This window comes from Eucyclogobius newberryi, unplaced genomic scaffold (assembly GCF_026437365.1).
Source record: "Eucyclogobius newberryi isolate DKJ021-1_F unplaced genomic scaffold, fEucNew1.0.hap1 SCAF_11, whole genome shotgun sequence".
In the NCBI taxonomy this organism is placed as follows: domain Eukaryota; kingdom Metazoa; phylum Chordata; class Actinopteri; order Gobiiformes; family Gobiidae; genus Eucyclogobius; species Eucyclogobius newberryi.
Window position 1 is genome coordinate 38,275,818 of NW_027315735.1, and position 18,757 is coordinate 38,294,574.

At 51.9% G+C, this 18,757-nt stretch overlaps 1 protein-coding gene across 1 annotated transcript; it reads left to right on the top strand.

Annotated features, from left to right (window-relative positions):
• Positions 1 to 277: 277 nt before the first annotated feature.
• ube2c (ubiquitin-conjugating enzyme E2C) lies at positions 278 to 17,033 on the top strand. The gene is made up of 6 exons (XM_072434036.1): positions 278 to 385; positions 4,046 to 4,073; positions 4,339 to 4,425; positions 15,629 to 15,833; positions 16,058 to 16,117; positions 16,917 to 17,033. The coding sequence occupies exons 1-6, from the start codon at positions 285 to 287 to the stop codon at positions 16,952 to 16,954; spliced, it is 519 nt and encodes a 172-aa protein (XP_072290137.1). The 5' UTR covers positions 278 to 284; the 3' UTR covers positions 16,955 to 17,033.
• The last annotated feature ends 1,724 nt before the right edge of the window (positions 17,034 to 18,757 follow it).

Here is an 18,757-nt window from a genome sequence, read left to right on the forward strand (position 1 = left end):
CTGTTGTATACAGTGCATCCTCCTGTTGTATACAGTGCATCCTCCTGTTGTATACAGTGCATCCTCCTGTTGTATACAGTGCATCCTCCTGTTAGATACAGTGCATCCTCCTGTTAGATACAGTGTATCCTCCTGTTGTATACAGTGTATCCTCTTGATTGCATCCTCTTGTTAGGGCCAGTGCATCCTCTTGTTAGGGCCAGTGCATCCTCTTGTTAGGGCTGCAGAGCGTGTGGTTTGATCGGGAGTGAAGTGGATCTCTTTGTTTGCTGTCTTCTTCAGAAATGGCATCTCAGAACATGGATCCAGCTGCAGCTTCTTCAAACACGGCTCTGAAAGGAAACGACAGTGGGAACAGCGCCACCAAGGGGTCAGTCACCAAGAGGTCAGTGTGAAGTCTCTATAACCAGAACATGTCTGACCAGAAGAGCACGGCCTTGACCACCGCTGACCCTGACGAGACCACCGCTGACCCTGACGAGACCACCGCTGACCCTGACGAGACCACCGCTGACCCTGACGAGACCACCGCTGACCCTGACGAGACCACCGCTGACCCTGACGAGAGGTGGTCAGGAGTGGGGGGTCAGACTTTATAAAGATTGGTGCTTTTACTGTTGTGGTTTATTCGAGCTTTGTCAGGACTAAATAAATGTCTCTTTCTGAATTTTAGAAGTTGAACCTTTTAAAAAAACACATTTTTAGCACAAACGATACACTACGTGTTCTACATCCTGTGTAAGCCCCGCCTCCCACACTACGTGTTCTACATCCTGTGTAAGCCCCGCCTCCCACACTACGTGTTCTACATCCTGTGTAAGCCCCGCCTCCCACACTACGTGTTCTACATCCTGTGTAAGCCCCGCCTCCCACACTACGTGTTCTACATCCTGTGTAAGCCCCGCCTCCCACACTACGTGTTCTACATCCTGTGTAAGCCCCGCCTCCCACATAACGCTTTTGTCTTTCATAAGACCAATAACAATGTCACATTTCAAATGTAAGTGTCAAATATAAATCATAAAAATGTCAAATAAAGATGAGGCCAATTTCTTCTTTGGTGTTTTATGACATATGGCACAATGACTCTCCTTGAACCGACACCTTAACGTGGTGGAGGGGTTTGAGTGCCCGAATGATCCCGGGAGCTATGTTGTCGGGGGCTTCATGCCCCTGGTAGGGTCTCCCAAGGCAAACAGGTCCTAGGTGACGGGTCAGACAAAGATCGGTTCAGAAGCCCCCTATGATGACAATACGAACAAGGCAGTTTACGTCGCCCGGATCGGCGTCACCGGGGTCCCATCCTGGAGCCAGGCCTGGGATGGGTGCTCCATGGCGAGCGCCTGGTGGCCGGGTCTTACCCCACGGGGCCCGGCCGGGCACAGCCCGAAAGAGCGACGTGGGGCCGCCCTCCCGTGGGCCCACCACCCGCAGGAGGATCCATAAGAGGCCGGTGCAGAGAGATCTGGGCGGCAGTCGACGGCAGGGGCCTCGGCGACCAGATCTCCAGACACAGAGACTAACTCTGGGGACATGGAATGACTCCGTTGTTCTACTGGGGGACTTCAACGCCCACGTGGGCAATGACAGTGACACCTGAAGAGGGGTGATCGGGAAGAACGGCTTCCCCGATCTGAACCTGAGCGGTGTTCAGTTTTTGGACTTCTGTGCTAGCCACGGATTGTCCATAACGAACACCATGTTCAAGCACAAGGGTGTCCATCCGTGCACATGGCACCAGGACACCCTAGGCCGGAGGTCAATGATCGACTTTGTTGTCGTGTCATCTGACCTCCGGCCGCGTGTCTTGGACACTCGGGTGAAGAGAGGGGCAGAGTTGTCAACCAATCACCACCTGGTGGTGAGTTGGATCCGCTGGCGGAGGAGGAAGCCGGACAGACTTGGCAGACCCAAGCGCATTGTGAGGGTCTGTTGGGAACGTCTTGTGGAGCCCTCTGTCAGTAGGGTATTCAACTCGCACCTCCGGGAGAGCTTCTCCCATGTCCCGGGGGAGGCTGGGGACATTGAGTCCGAGTGGACCACGTTCTCCGCCTCCATTGTTGATGCGGCTGCTCGGAGCTGTGGTCGCAAGGTCTCCGGTGCCTGTCGTGGCGGCAACCCCCGAACCCGGTGGTGGACACCGGAAGTAAGGGATGCCGTCAGACTGAAGAAGGAGGCCTATCAGGCCACTCTGGCTTGTAGGTCTCCGGAGGTCATCGACGGGTATCGGCAGGCCAAGCGAGCCGCGGCTCGTGCTGTCGCAGAGGCAAAAACCCGGGCCTGGGAGGAGTTCGGGGAGGCCATGGAGGAGGACTATCGGTCGGCACCAAAGAAATTCTGGCAAACCGTCCGGCGCCTCAGGAGGGGGAAGCAGTGTCTCACAAACACCGTTTATGGTGCGGGTGGAGGCCTGCTGACCTCGACTGGGGATGTCGTCGGACGGTGGAAGGAATACTTTGAGGATCTCCTTAATCCCTCAGTCACGTCTTCCGAAGAGGAAGTAGAGACCGGGGACTCGGAGGCTGGCTCATCCATCACCCAAGCTGAAGTCACTGAGGTTGTTCGCAAACTCCTCGGTGGCTCCGGGGGTGGATGAGATCCGCCCTGAGTACCTAAAGTATCTGGATGTTGTAGGACTGTCTTGGTTGACACGTCTCTGCAACATCACGTGGTGGTCGGGGACAGTGCCTCTGGACTGGCAGACCGGGGTGGTGGTCCCTCTGTTCAAGAAGGGGGACCGGAGGGTGTGTTCCAACTACAGAGGGATCACACTCCTCAGCCTCCCGGGTAAGGTCTATTCCAAGGTACTGGAGAGGAGAATCCGACCGATAGTCGAACCTCGGATTCAGGAGGAGCAGAGTGGTTTTCGTCCCGGTCGTGGAACACTGGACCAGCTCTACACACTCCATCGGGTGCTCGAGGGTTCATGGGAGTTTGCCCAACCAGTCCACATGTGCTTTGTGGATCTGGAGAAGGCTTTCGACCGTGTCCCTCGGGGTGTCCTTTGGGGGGTGCTCCGGGAGTACGGGGTCCGGGGCCCTTTGCTCAGGGCTGTCCGGTCCCTGTATGACCGGAGCAGGAGCTGTGTTCGCATTGCTTGCAGTAAGTCAGACCTGTTCCCAGTGCATGTTGGACTCCGCCAGGGCTGCCCTGTGTCACCGGTTCTGTTCATAATTTTTATGGACAGAATTTCTAGGCGCAGTCGGGGGTCGGAGGGTGTCCGGTTTGGGGACCACAGGATCTCATCTCTGCTGTTTGCAGACGATGTTGTCCTGATGGCACCATCAAACCCGGACCTGCAACATGCACTGGGACGGTTTGCAGCCGAGTGTGAAGCGGCTGGGATGAGAATCAGCACCTCCAAATCCGAGGCCATGGTTCTCGACCGGAAAAAGGTGGCTTGCCCTCTCCAGGTGGGTGGGGTGTCCTTGCCCCAAGTGGAGGAGTTCAAGTATCTCGGGGTCTTGTTCACGAGTGAGGGAAGGATGGAGCGTGAGATCGACAGTTGGATCGGTGCAGCGGCTGCAGTGATGCAGTCGCTGCATCGGACCGTTGTGGTGAAGAGGGAGCTGAGCCGAAAGGCAAAGCTCTCTATTTACCGGTCCGCCGTGTGGCTGGGCGCTCCCTTAGAGATAAGGTGAGGAGCTCGGCCACACGGGGGGAGCTCGGAGTAGAGCCGCTGCTCCTCCACGTCGAGAGGAGCCAGCTGAGGTGGCTCGGGCATCTGTTCCGGATGCCTCCTGGGCGCCTCCCTCGGGAGGTGTTTCAGGCATGTCCCACCGGGAAGAGGCCCCGGGGAAGACCCAGGACACGCTGGAGAGACTATGTCTCTCGGCTGGCCTGGGAACGCCTCGGGATCCCTCCGGAGGAGTTAGAGGAAGTGTCTGGGGAGAAGGAAGTCTGGGAGTCCCTGCTCAGACTGCTGCCCCCGCGACCCGGCCCCGGATAAAGCGGCAGAAGATGGATGGATGGATGGATGGCACAATGACATAAGTGTTACATCAGCGCCACCTGCTGTTCACTAACTGAGCTGTTTGTGTTTCAGGCTGCAGCAGGAGCTCATGGCGCTCATGGTCAGTCTCACCATGACCTAAGTCTCACCATGACCTAAGTCTCACCATGACCTAAGTCTCACCATGACCTAAGTCTCACCATGACCTAAGTCTCACCATGACCTTAGTCTCACCATGACCTTAGTCTCACCATGACCTTAGTCTCACCATGACCTTAGTCTCACCATGACCTTAGTCTCACCATGACCTTTGTCTCACCATGACCTTTGTCTCACCATGACCTAAGTGAGTTGTGAGAAGTGCTGACGTGACACTTGTTTCTCAGATGAGTGGAGACAAAGGCATCAGCGCTTTTCCAGAGTCGGAGAACCTTTTCAAGTGGGTGGGAACTATCGACGGAGCTCAGGGCACAGTATGTTTACACACACGCACGCACCTACACACACGCACACACCTACACACGCACGCACACACCTACACACGCACACCTACACACACACGCACGCACCTACACACGCACACACACGCACACACCTACACACACCTACGCACGCACCTACGCACGCACCTACACACGCACACCTACACACACACGCACGCACCTACACACGCACGCACCTACACACACACGCACGCACCTACACACACACGCACCTACGCACGCACCTACACACGCACACCTACACACACACGCACGCACCTACACACACACGCACGCACCTACACACACACACACGCACCTACACACACACGCACCTACGCACGCACCTACACACGCACCTACACACGCACGCACCTACACACACACGCACCTACACACGCACCTACACACGCACGCACCTACACACACACGCACCTACACACGCACCTACACACGCACCTACACACGCACGCACCTACACACACACGCACCTACGCACGCACGCACCTACACACGCACGCACCTACGCACGCACCTACACACGCACGCACCTACACACGCACGCACCTACACACGCACGCACCTACACACGCACGCACCTACACACACACACGCACCTACACACACACACGCACCTACACACACGCACCTACACACACACACACGCACCTACACACACACACACACGCACCTACACACACGCACGCACCTACACACACACGCACCTAAGGCAAGGCAAGGCAAGTTTATTTGTAGAGCACATTTCATAAACAAGGCAATTCAAAGCTTCACAGCAGGAAAAATGCATCAAATCACAAAGAAATTACAGAAATACAATAAAATTAACTAAATTAAAAATTATCAATCCAACTGATTTTCTAAACTAATAAAATCACAAACAAAAGAGAAGAGTGCAAAGATAAAATCCTTTCAGTCATATGCGCAGCTAAACAAAACAGTTTTTAGCTTAGATTTGAACATTGTCAGAGTAGAACCTGTCTCACATCTTCAGGAAGAATGTTCCAGATTTTAGCTGCATAAAACTGAAACGCAGATTCCCCATGTTTAGTCCTGACTCTGGCACCAGCAGGAGGCCGGTCCATGTTTAGTCCTGACTCTGGCACCAGCAGGAGGCCGGTCCATGTTTAGTCCTGACTCTGGCACCAGCAGGAGGCCGGTCCATGTTTAGTCCTGACTCTGGCACCAGCAGGAGGCCGGTCCATGTTTAGTCCTGACTCTGGCACCAGCAGGAGGCCGGTCCATGTTTAGTCCTGACTCTGGCACCAGCAGGAGGCCGGTCCATGTTTAGTCCTGACTCTGGCACCAGCAGGAGGCCGGTCCATGTTTAGTCCTGACTCTGGCACCAGCAAGAGGCCGGTCCATGTTTAGTCCTGACTCTGGCACCAGCAGGAGGCCGGTCCATGTTTAGTCCTTACTCTGGCACCAGCAGGAGGCCGGTCCATGTTTAGTCCTGACTCTGGCACCAGCAGGAGGCCGGTCCATGTTTAGTCCTGACTCTGGCACCAGCAGGAGGCCGGTCCATGTTTAGTCCTGACTCTGGCACCAGCAGGAGGCCGGTCCCTGAGGTCCTCAGAGTCCGAGATGGTTCATATGGCACTAACATATCCAAGATGTACTTTGGTGCTAGGCCTTAGAGAGACTTGTACACAAGCAGAGCTGCTTTAAAGTCTATTCTCTGAGCCACAGGGGGCAGTGCAGAGACCTGAGAACAGGACTAATGTGATGGTACTTCCTGGTTCTGGTCAGGACCCGAGCAGCAGCGTTCTGGATGTACTGCAGCTGTTTTACAGCTCGTTTGGAGAGACCAGTGAGCGGCCGTTACAGTAGTCTAATCTACTGGAGACAAACGCGTGGATAAGTCTCTCTAAATCTGGTTTTGACACTATATTTTTGATTTTGGCAATGTTTTTTAGATGGTAAAAAGCTGCTGATGTTATTGATGTGATGTGGCTATTAAAGTTCAAGTCTGAGTCCATTATTACCCCCAGATTTATAACTTGGTTTGTAGGTTTTAGAGCGAGACTCTGGAGGTGACCGCTAACACTTTCTCTTTGTTTCTGTGGGCCAAAAACGATTATTTCAGTCTTGTCTGAGTTCAGCTGGAGAAAGTTGTTTTGCATCCACAAACTGATCTGTTGGATGCAGTGACAGAGTGAATCTACTGGTCCATAGTCACCTGCCGATAGTGAAACATAGATCTGAGTGTCGTCTGCATCATTGTGATAGGACACATTTTCACTGCGTATCAACTGACCTAACGGCAGCATGTAGAGGTTGAACAGAAGGGGACCCAGGACTGACCCTTGGGGCACTCCACAGGTCAGGGTCATGTGGTCTGAGACACAGCTACCAATTTCAACAAAGTACTTCCTGTCTTCCAGATAGGACCTTAACCAGTTTAGGGCAGTGCCAGTGATGCCCACCCAGTCCTCTAGTCTCTGTAAGAGGATCCCATGATCGACAGTGTCAAAAGCAGCACTCAGATCTAACAGAATTAAGACTGAGGCTTTGCCTGTGTCAGTGTTCAGGCAGATGTCATTTGTCACCTTGACAAGAGCAGTCTCAGTGCTGTGATGAGGTCTAAAACCTGACTGAAAAACATCAAATGAGTTGTTTATTAAGAGGAAATCAATGAGCTGTTGGTAAACAACCTTTTCAAGGACTTTGCCCCAAAATGGCAGATTAGAAATGGGCCGGTAATGACTCAGTACTGCAGCATCAAGACTGCTCTTCTTTAGGAGAGGCTTTATGACCGCAGTTTTCAAAGACATTGGGAATGTTCCAGATTGAAGCGACATGTTAACTATGTGAGTGGTGCTAACAAACTGTTCAGCACAGACTTTAGAAATCTGGTGGGTAACACATCAAGGCAGCTGTAGATGAACTCAGACTGGTGATGATCTCATGGACAGTTTTGTCAGTTACTGGTGCAAAGTGAGTTAGCTCTAAGTGTCTTGGTGGTTTTAGGGTAATTTTTTGCATTGTGGGATTTATAGCATTTTTAATGCCCTGAACTTTGTCATTAAAGAATAATGCAAACTCATTACACTTGGATGTGGAAATGAGTTCTAACGGCAGCTGAGCTGGAGGGTTTGTTCATCTGTTTACTGTGGCAAACAGGACACGCCAGTTGTTACTGCAGCTTCCAATTATTTCAGAAAAATATCTTTCCCTAGTTCTACATAAGATTAGGTTGTACATGTTCAGCTTTTCTTTGTAAATCTCTTTTTGAACCTGGAGCTTTCAAATCAAATCAAATCAATTTATTTTTGTAAGGCCCAAAATCACAACAACAGTTGCCTCTGAGGGCCACAGGGAGAAATGAATCAACAATGTCTGTGGTGGCGAGGGACGATGTCCCAGGTCCTCTGTCCTTAGACTCTCCTTCTCGGCCAGGAAAAACTACAAAAAAAAAACCTCTTTGGGAAAAAAGCGTAGAAACCTGGAGGAGTTCCAGTGAAGGAGAGATCCCACTCTCACAGACGGACACGAGGGAGACTGGGGCTGGACCCACTCTTCAGGCAGAAGAGGGACCGACTGAGGCGAACTGGACCCACTCTTCAGGCAGATGAGGGACCGACTGAGGCGAACTGGACCCACTCTTCAGGCAGCTGAGGGACCGACTGAGGCGAACTGGACCCACTCTTCAGGCAGATGAGGGACCGACTGAGGCGAACTGGACCCACTCTTCAGGCAGCTGAGGGACCGACTGAGGCGAACTGGACCCACTCTTCAGGCAGCTGAGGGACCGACTGAGGCGAACTGGACCCACTCTTCAGGCAGATGAGGGACCGACTGAGGCGAACTGGACCCACTCTTCAGGCAGATGAGGGACCGACTGAGGCGAACTGGACCCACTCTTCAGGCAGATGAGGGACCGTCGGAGGCGAGCTGGACCCACTCTTCAGGCAGATGAGGGACCGACTGAGGCGAACTGGACCCACTCTTCAGGCAGATGAGGGACCGTCGGAGGCGAGCTGGACCCACTCTTCAGGCAGATGAGGGACCGTCGGAGGCGAACTGGACCCACTCTTCAGGCAGATGAGGGACCGTCGGAGGCGAGCTGGACCCACTCTTCAGGCAGATGAGGGACCGACTGAGGCGAACTGGACCCACTCTTCAGGCAGATGAGGGACCGACTGAGGCGAACTGGACCCACTCTTCAGGCCGATGAGGGACCGTCGGAGGCGAGCTGGACCCACTCGTCAGGCAGATGAGGGACCGACTGAGGCGAGCTGGACCCACTCGTCAGGCCGATGAGGGACCGTCGGAGGCGAGCTGGACCCACTCGTCAGGCAGATGAGGGACCGTCGGAGGCGAGCTGGACCCACTCGTCAGGCAGATGAGGGACCGTCGGGGGCGAGCTGGACCCACCCCTCAGGCAGATGAGGGACCGTCCACACAGGGCAGGGACCACTTCACCAGGGGAGGGACATCTGGGTCCACAGGTCCTCAGGAGTGAGAGAAAGAAAAAGAAGGCGGTGAACAGTTTGCAAGTGGAATCAAAAAATAAATATTGTTTGATAGCATAAGTAGTCAGAAGAAGAAGAGGATAGTGCTCAAGCTGTCATACTTCCCCCAGCATAGTTACTCCTAGGGCAGCGTAGCTGAAGCTGTGGGTTTATGTTTCTGTTCCTAACTACTCTGACCATAAGCGATTTCGAAGAGGAACGTTTTAAGCCTGGACTTAAATGAAGAGACTGTGTCAGCAGATTTAACATGGGTCGGGAGCTGATTCCATAACACAGGAGCTTGGGAGCTAAACGCTCTACCTCCTACAGTACTTTTAGAGACTCTTGGCACCACCAGAAGGCCGGCATTCTGAGAGCGAAGAGCTCTGTTTGGATGATATGGTTCTATAGCATCTTTGAGGTGGGAGGGGCCATGTCATTTATGGCTTTGTAGGTCAAGAGTAGAATTTTAAATGTGATTCTAAACTCGACAGGAGCCAGTGAAGAGACTCCAGCACCGGCGTAATGTGATCTCTTCTTTTAGTTCCTGTTGTAATCTTGCTGCTGCATTTTGAACCAGTTGAAAGCTTTTTATGGAGCTTTTAGGACCTGCTGTGAGCAGGAGTTACAGTAGTCTAATCTAGTCGTTACAAATGCATGGATACGTTCTTCGGCATCACTTTTAGGCAGGATTCTTCTGATTTTGGCTCTTGTTGCGCAAATGGAAATAGGCTGTTTTACAAGCTTGATTTATATGAGCTTTAAATTAGAGCTCCTGGTCAAATAAGACTCTGAGGTTTCTTACAGTAGAACTGGAGGCTACACTGACATTGTCCAGTGTGACTATCTGCTCAGATAGAGCATCTCGTAGATGTTTAGGGCCAAGCACAATGACCTCGGTTTTTTCAGGGTTAAGAAGCAGGTAGTTTAGTGTCATCCAGGTTTTTATCTCCTTCACACAAGTACTAAGTCTGTACTTGAACTCTGATCAGGTTCATTGATAAATACAGCTGAGTGTCATCTGCAGAGCAGTGGAAGTTAATGTCATGTGACCTGATAATGTTGCCTAATGGCAGCATATAAAGAGTAAACAGAATTGGACCGAGTACCGAACCCTGTGGCACACCGTAAATTACTTTAGAGCAGGTGAGGAGCTCTGGTTTACATGAACAAATTGGAACCTATCAGATAGATAGGATTTAAACCAGCTGAGGGCTGTTCCTCCAACACCTACATCACATTCTAACCTCTGCAGTAGAATGTTGTGGTCGATGGTGTCAAACGCTGCGCTGAGGTCCAACAGAACCAGGATTGAGACCAGTCCATCGTCAGCGGCTAATAACAAATCATTTGTGACTTTAACTAGTGCAGTTTCAGTGCTGTGGTGGGCTCTGAACCCTGCTGTGGTGGGCTCTGAACCCTGCTGTGGTGGGCCCTGAACCCCGCTGTGGTGGGCTCTGAACCCTGCTGTGGTGGGCTCTGAACCCTGCTGTGGAGGGCTCTGAACCCTGCTGTGGTGGGCTCTGAACCCTGCTGTGGTGGGCTCTGAACCCTGCTGTGGTGGGCTCTGAACCCTGCTGTGGTGGGTTCTGAACCCTGCTGTGGTGGGCTCTGAACCCTGACTGAAAAACTTCAAATAAGTTATTGTCCTGCAGGTGGCGACAAAGCTGTTTTACTTCAACTTTTTCAAGGATTTTAGAGACGAAGGGAAGATTTGAAATAGGTCTGTAGTTTACCAATAGGTCGGGATCTAGATGAGGCTTTTTCAGAAGAGGTTTAATGACGTCATGTTTGAAGGACTGGAACATAGCCACTTTCGAGTGAAGTATTTATTATATTAAGAATAGGGTCTATAATTAGGGGGAGAATGTCTTTGAGGAGCTTGGAATGGTGTCTAGGACACAAGTGGAGCTTTTAGAGGACATAATGGCTGAAGTTATCTCTGCTTGATCAACAGCTGTGAACCTTTCTAGGTTTACAGGTGGATTTATATGGGACGTTAGTTTTACAGCTTGGGCTAGTTCAGGGTTAATAGCGGGGGTAATTTCATCTAATTTATCTCTGATTGTTTTTATTTTATTGTTAAAAAATAGGAGGAAATCATCAGAGCTAAGTGTAGCTGGGATTGAGGGCTCTACTGCACTGTGACAGTTGGTTAGCCTAGCTACAGTGCTGAAAAGAAATTTAGTGTTACTTTTGTTGACTTCTATTAGATTTGAATAATATCTGGTTTGGGCCTTACGCAGAGCCTGCTTATAGGACAGCAGGCAACTTTTCCATGCTTTTAGGGATTCTTCGGTGTGAGAGCGACGAAATAATCCCTCTAACTTTCTAACTCTTTGTTTATGTGAACGCAGTTCTTGGTTGTACCATGGGGAGGCGCGCTTTGGCCTAATGACCTTCTGTTTTAACGGCGCGACAACGTCAAGAGCAGACTTCAGAGAATTCATGGTCAAGTCGACACATTGATCACTTAAACTGGGACTAAAACTGTTCTCAGCAGGATCACATGACATGATCACATGACATGATCACATGACGTGATCACATGACATGATCACATGACATGATCACATGACATGATCACATGACATGATCACATGACATGTCACTGAATATTGGCTCTATTATTTCTTTGAATTTTGAGATAGATTTTTCAGATATTGTCCTTTTCATTATAACTTTATTTTGTGGGACTGGATGATCTTTAAGAATAAACTGAAAGGTAATTAGGAAATGATCTGACAATATAGGGTTTTGAGGGAGGACACTGAGGTCACTAATCTCTGTTCCATACGTTAGGACAAGATCCAGAGTGTTCTTGTGAGTGTGAGTCGGTTTATTTACATTCTGAGTGAAACCAATGCTGTCTAACAAGGCGCTGAAGGCATTACTGAGAGAGTCATCACTCACGTTCACATGGATATTAAAGTCTCCAACTATAACTATTTTATCCCAGGCTAACACTAAGTTTGAGATAAAGTCAGAAAACTCTGTTAAAAACTCTGAGTAGGGACCAGGAGGTCGGTAGATAACTATGAACAAAACTCCTTTTTGGTTTTTCATATTTGGACATGTGATCGACACATGAGGCTTTAAATGAGTGAAATGCATTGTTAGTTTTAGGGCTCATGAGTCGCTTGAGTGTGAGATCACTGCTACACCACCACCTCTGTGCTCCTGGCAGTCTGAAAGTTAACATGGGTGGGTGGGGTTAACATGGGTGGGTGGGGTTAACATGGGTGGGTGGGGTTAACATGGGTGGGTGGGGTTAACATGAGTGGGTGGGGTGGACTCATTTAGTCTGACGTAGTCGTCTTGTTGAAGCCACGTTTCAGTTAGAGCTGAAGATCTATGTTATAGTCACTAATTAATTCATTAACTAAGAGCGATTTGGAGGAAATTGCTCTAATGTTTAGCAGTCCACATTTTACGTGTTTATTCATTTGTTTATTTGTGTCATTTGTGATTGTTATTTTCCTTCAGTTATTTGGTCTGAGCCTGAAATATGTTTTCTGAGATGTGACTTTTTGGCATTATTTGTACGAGGGACACGAGGGACACGAGGGACATGAGGGACACGAGAGACAAGAGGGACATGAGGGACACGAGGGACAAGAGGGACACACAGTCTCTATCTGTCTTGAATCTGAACACTTCACATGTGACAGAGCGGGCGAGAGTTCAGCGACAGAGGAGCGTCTTGAACTGCTGCTCTGCACCTGGGGCTCATCCCTGGGTGCTCACTAAACATGACTAAGACTATCGGTCAAATTCCGAACTAATAGGGATGTACCCTCTGAAGTGGGATGGATGCCATCCCTGCGTATGAGCCCGGGCTTTCCCCAAAACGCACTCCAGTTATCAATAAAGACCGTTGTTTTGAGGGCACCATCTGGATAACCAATTGTTGATGCTGAAAGAGGCTGTTCAGTTCAGCTTTGATCCGATTGGGCAGGGGACCAGAAAATATTACAGTGTCCGACATCGACTTCGCTAGGTCACACACCGCGGCTACTTGAACTTTGACACACACACACACGCACCTACACACACACACACACACCTACACACACGCACCTACACACACACACACACACACACCTACACACACGCACCTACACACACACACACGCACCTACACACACACACACACGCACACACCTACACACGCACCTACACACACGCACCTACACACACACACACGCACCTACACACACACGCACACACCTACACACGCACCTACACACACACACACGCACCTACACACACACACGCACCTACACACACACACGCACGCACCTACACACACACACACACACCTACACACACGCACCTACACACACACACACGCACCTACACACACACACACACGCACACACCTACACACACACACGCACCTACACACACACACACGCACCTACACACACACACGCACCTACACACGCACCTACACACACACACGCACCTACACACACACACACACACCTACACACACGCACCTACACACACACACACGCACCTACACACACACACACACGCACACACCTACACACACACACACGCACCTACACACACACACACGCACCTACACACACACGCACACACCTACACACGCACCTACACACACACACGCACCTACACACACACACGCACACACCTACACACGCACCTACACACACACACACACGCACCTACACACACACACACGCACCTACACGCACACACCTACACACGCACCTACACACACACACACACGCACCTACACACACACACGCACCTACACACACACACGCACGCACCTACACACACACACACACACCTACACACACACAGGCACCTACACACACACACACGCACCTACACACACACACGCACCTACACACACACACACGCACCTACACACACACACACGCACCTACACACACACACACACGCACACACCTACACACGCACCTACACACACACACACGCACCTACACACACACACGCACCTACACACACACACGCACGCACCTACACACACACACACACACCTACACACACACAGGCACCTACACACACACACACGCACCTACACACACACACACGCACCTACACACACACACACGCACCTACACACACACACGCACCTACACACACACACACACACACACGCACCTACACACACACACACACGCACGCACCTACACACACACGCACGCACCTACACACACACGCACCTACACACACACACGCACCTACACACACACACACACGCACCTACACACACACACGCACCTACACACACACGCACGCACCTACACACACACACGCACGCACCTACACACACACACGCACGCACCTACACACACACACGCACCTACACACACACACACGCACCTACACACACACACACACGCACCTACACACACACACGCACCTACACACACACGCACACACCTACACACGCACCTACACACACACACACGCACCTACACACACACACGCACCTACACACACACACGCACGCACCTACACACACACACCTACACACACACACGCACCTACACACACACGCACACACCTACACACGCACCTACACACGCACCTACACACACACACACGCACCTACACACACACACACGCACCTACACACACACACACGCACCTACACACACACACACGCACCTACACACACACACACGCACCTACACACACACACACGCACCTACACACACACACGCACGCACCTACACACACGCACCTACACACCTACACACACACACACCTACACGCGCGCACACACCTACACACACACACACACACACACACACCTCTGGTCTCTCACCTGTGGGGTGGTCTCCCTCCTGTGGGGTGGTCTCTCACCTGTGGGGTGGTCTCCCTCCTGTGGGGTAGTCTCCCTCCTGTGGGGTAGTCTCCCTCCTGTGGGGTAGTCTCCCTCCTGTGGGGTGGTCTCCCTCCTGTGGGGTAGTCTCCCTCCTCCTGTGGGGTAGTCTCCCTCCTCCTGTGGGGTGGTCTCCCTCCTGTGGGGTGGTCTCTCACCTGTGGGGTGGTCTCCCTCCTGTGGGGTGGTCTCCCTCCTGTGGGGTAGTCTCTCACCTGTGGGGTAGTCTCCCTCCTGTGGGGTGGTCTCCCTCCTGTGGGGTAGTCTCCCTCCTGTGGGGTAGTCTCCCTCCTGTGGGGTAGTCTCCCTCCTGTGGGGTAGTCTCCCTCCTGTGGGGTAGTCTCCCTCCTGTGGGGTGGTCTCCCTCCTGTGGGGTAGTCTCCCTCCTCCTGTGGGGTGGTCTCCCTCCTGTGGGGTAGTCTCCCTCCTGTGGGGTAGTCTCCCTCCTGTGGGGTAGTCTCCCTCCTGTGGGGTAGTCTCCCTCCTGTGGGGTAGTCTCTCACCTGTGGGGTAGTCTCTCACCTGTGGGGTAGTCTCCCTCCTGTGGGGTGGTCTCCCTCCTGTGGGGTGGTCTCTCACCTGTGGGGTGGTCTCTCACCTGTGGGGTGGTCTCCCTCCTGTGGGGTGGTCTCCCTCCTGTGGGGTGGTCTCCCTCCTGTGGGGTAGTCTCCCTCCTGTGGGGTAGTCTCCCTCCTGTGGGGTAGTCTCTCACCTGTGGGGTAGTCTCTCACCTGTGGGGTAGTCTCTCACCTGTGGGGTAGTCTCCCTCCTGTGGGGTGGTCTCCCTCCTGTGGGGTGGTCTCTCACCTGTGGTCCCTCCCGTGTGGTCTCTCAGGTGTACGAGGGCCTGCGGTACCGCCTGCTCCTGGAGTTCCCGGCCGGGTACCCGTACCACGCTCCTCGAGTGAAGTTTGTGACTCCGTGTTTTCACCCTAATGTGGACGGTCAGGGCTTCATCTGTCTGGACATCCTCAAGGACAAGTGGTCAGCGCTGTACGACGTGCGCTCCATCCTGCTGTCCATCCAGAGCCTGCTCTCAGGTAAAGGTCACCAAAGACCCTGACCCTGCTGGGGCTTGGACCCCTCTGACCTCTGACCCTGCTGGGGCTTGGACCCCTCTGACCCTGCTGGGGCTTGGACCCCTCTGACCTCTGACCCTGCTGGGGCTTGGACCCCTCTGACCTCTGACCCTGCTGGGGCTTGGACCCCTCTGACCTCTGACCTTGCTGTGTTGGAGCTTAACTTTGACCTGTTTCTCGTTCAGAGCCAAATAATGAGTCTCCTCTGAACACAACAGCTGCTGAGCTCTGGGACAATCAAGAAGGTGAGTCTTCCTCTGTGCCTCACACCTGGTTTAGTCTCTTCCTCTGTGCCTCACACCTGGTTTAGTCTCTTCCTCTGTGCCTCACACCTGGTTTAGTCTCTTCCTCTGTGCCTCACACCTGGTTTAGTCTCTTCCTCTGTGCCTCACACCTGGTTTAGTCTCTTCCTCTGTGCCTCACACCTGGTTTAGTCTCTTCCTCTGTGCCTCACACCTGGTTTAGTCTCTTCCTCTGTGCCTCACACCTGGTTTAGTCTCTTCCTCTGTGCCTCACACCTGGTTTAGTCTCTTCCTCTGTGCCTCACACCTGGTTTAGTCTCTTCCTCTGTGTCTCACACCTGGTTTAGTCTCTTCCTCTGTGCCTCACACCTGGTTTAGTCTCTTCCTCTGTGCCTCACACCTGGTTTAGTCTCTTCCTCTGTGCCTCACACCTGGTTTAGTCTCTTCCTCTGTGCCTCACACCTGGTTTAGTCTCTTCCTCTGTGCCTCACACCTGGTTTAGTCTCTTCCTCTGTGCCTCACACCTGGTTTAGTCTCTTCCTCTGTGCCTCACACCTGGTTTAGTCTCTTCCTCTGTGCCTCACACCTGGTTTAGTCTCTTCCTCTGTGCCTCACACCTGGTTTAGTCTCTTCCTCTGTGCCTCACACCTGGTTTAGTCTCTTCCTCTGTGCCTCACACCTGGTTTAGTCTCTTCCTCTGTGCCTCACACATGGTTTAGTCTCTTCCTCTGTGCCTCACACATGGTTTGGGGGTTGATGTGCAGGTTCTGGTCTAAACTCTGCCTCTTCTTCTTCTCCGCAGCGTTCAAGTCTCATCTTCACGCCACGTTCCAGAAGTGATTCTTTTCTCTTTGTGTTTTTGTAAAATATTTGAGTGTTCGTTATTGTCACTTTCTTCTTAATAAAAGCTTCAGTCACATGGTGTCTGCAGTGATGACGTCACATGGTGTCTGCAGTGATGATGTCACATGGTGTCTGCAGTGATGATGTCACATGGTGTCTGCAGTGATGATGTCACATGGTGTCTGCAGTGATGATGTCACATGGTGTCTGCAGTGGTGACGTCACATGGTGTCTGCAGTGGTGACGTCACATGGTGTCTGCAGTGGTGATGTCACATGGTGTCTGCAGTGATGACGTCACATGGTGTCTGCAGTGGTGACGTCACATGGTGTCTGCGGTGGTGACGTCACATGGTGTCTGCGGTGGTGACGTCACATGGTGTCTGCAGTGATGACGCGTCACATGGTGTCTGCAGTGGTGACGTCACATGGTGTCTGCAGTGGTGACGTCACATGGTGTCTGCAGTGGTGACGTCACATGGTGTCTGCAGTGGTGACGTCACATGGTGTCTGCAGTGGTGACGTCACATGGTGTCTGCAGTGGTGACGTCACATGGTGTCTGCAGTGGTGACGTCACATGGTGTCTGCAGTGGTGACGTCACATGGTGTCTGCAGTGGTGACGTCACATGGTGTCTGCAGTGGTGACGTCACATGGTGTCTGCAGTGGTGACGTCACATGGTGTCTGCGGTGGTGACGTCACATGGTGTCTGCGGTGGTGACGTCACATGGTGTCTGCAGTGATGACGCGTCACATGGTGTCTGCAGTGGTGACGTCACATGGTGTCTGCAGTGGTGACGTCACATGGTGTCTGCAGTGATGACGTCACATGGTGTCTGCAGTGGTGACGTCACATGGTGTCTGCAGTGGTGACGTCACATGGTGTCTGCAGTGGTGACGTCACATGGTGTCTGCAGTGGTGACGTCACATGGTGTCTGCAGTGGTGACGTCACATGGTGTCTGCAGTGGTGACGTCACATGGTGTCTGCAGTGGTGACGTCACATGGTGTCTGCAGTGGTGACGTCACATGGTGTCTGCAGTGGTGACGTCACATGGTGTCTGCAGTGGTGACGTCACATGGTGTCTGCAGTGATGACGTCACATGGTGTCTGCAGTGGTGACGTCACATGGTGTCTGAGACCATGTGACGTCACATGGTGTCTGAGACCATGTGACGTCACCAGAATTAGATTTATTGATATTTGTCAATGAACAAAATTCACAAACAGGAACTTGTCCTGGAGCAACACAAACAATAAACAATAAATACTGAGCAGCATGAAATGTACATAATAAAATATAAAGTTTGTGCAATAGCAGTGACAGGTGCAGTGAGTGACAGGTGCAGTGAGTGACAGGTGCAGTGAGTGACAGGTGCTTATGCAGTGTTCATGAGTCCAACTGCAAATGTTTTCAATTCAATTTATGAAATAAAGACAAACAATATTCACTCTGTTTATTTCTTCATGTCATTGACTCTGTTTAGATCATTAAAGCCATAAGGACATGACCCATGACCCATGACCCCTACCACCATGGAGGAGGTCAGGAGATTGAAAACAACCCGGTTTGGAGAAAGATGTGGAGCTTGTGTCCAAGGAGAAAGTGCGAGGGACAAAGAGACAGAGGTGGGAGGGGCCGGCCCCAGAGGCGTGTCAGGGCTGTGTAACTGCAGTGGTTCAGGTCCAGAGGCTGTAAGTCCGGATGTGGCTCCACCACATGAAGACAACTTTACTCAAGTGTTTTAACATCTCAAAGACACTTGAGCCGGGGGAAGTTCTCCACATGATTTACTCCA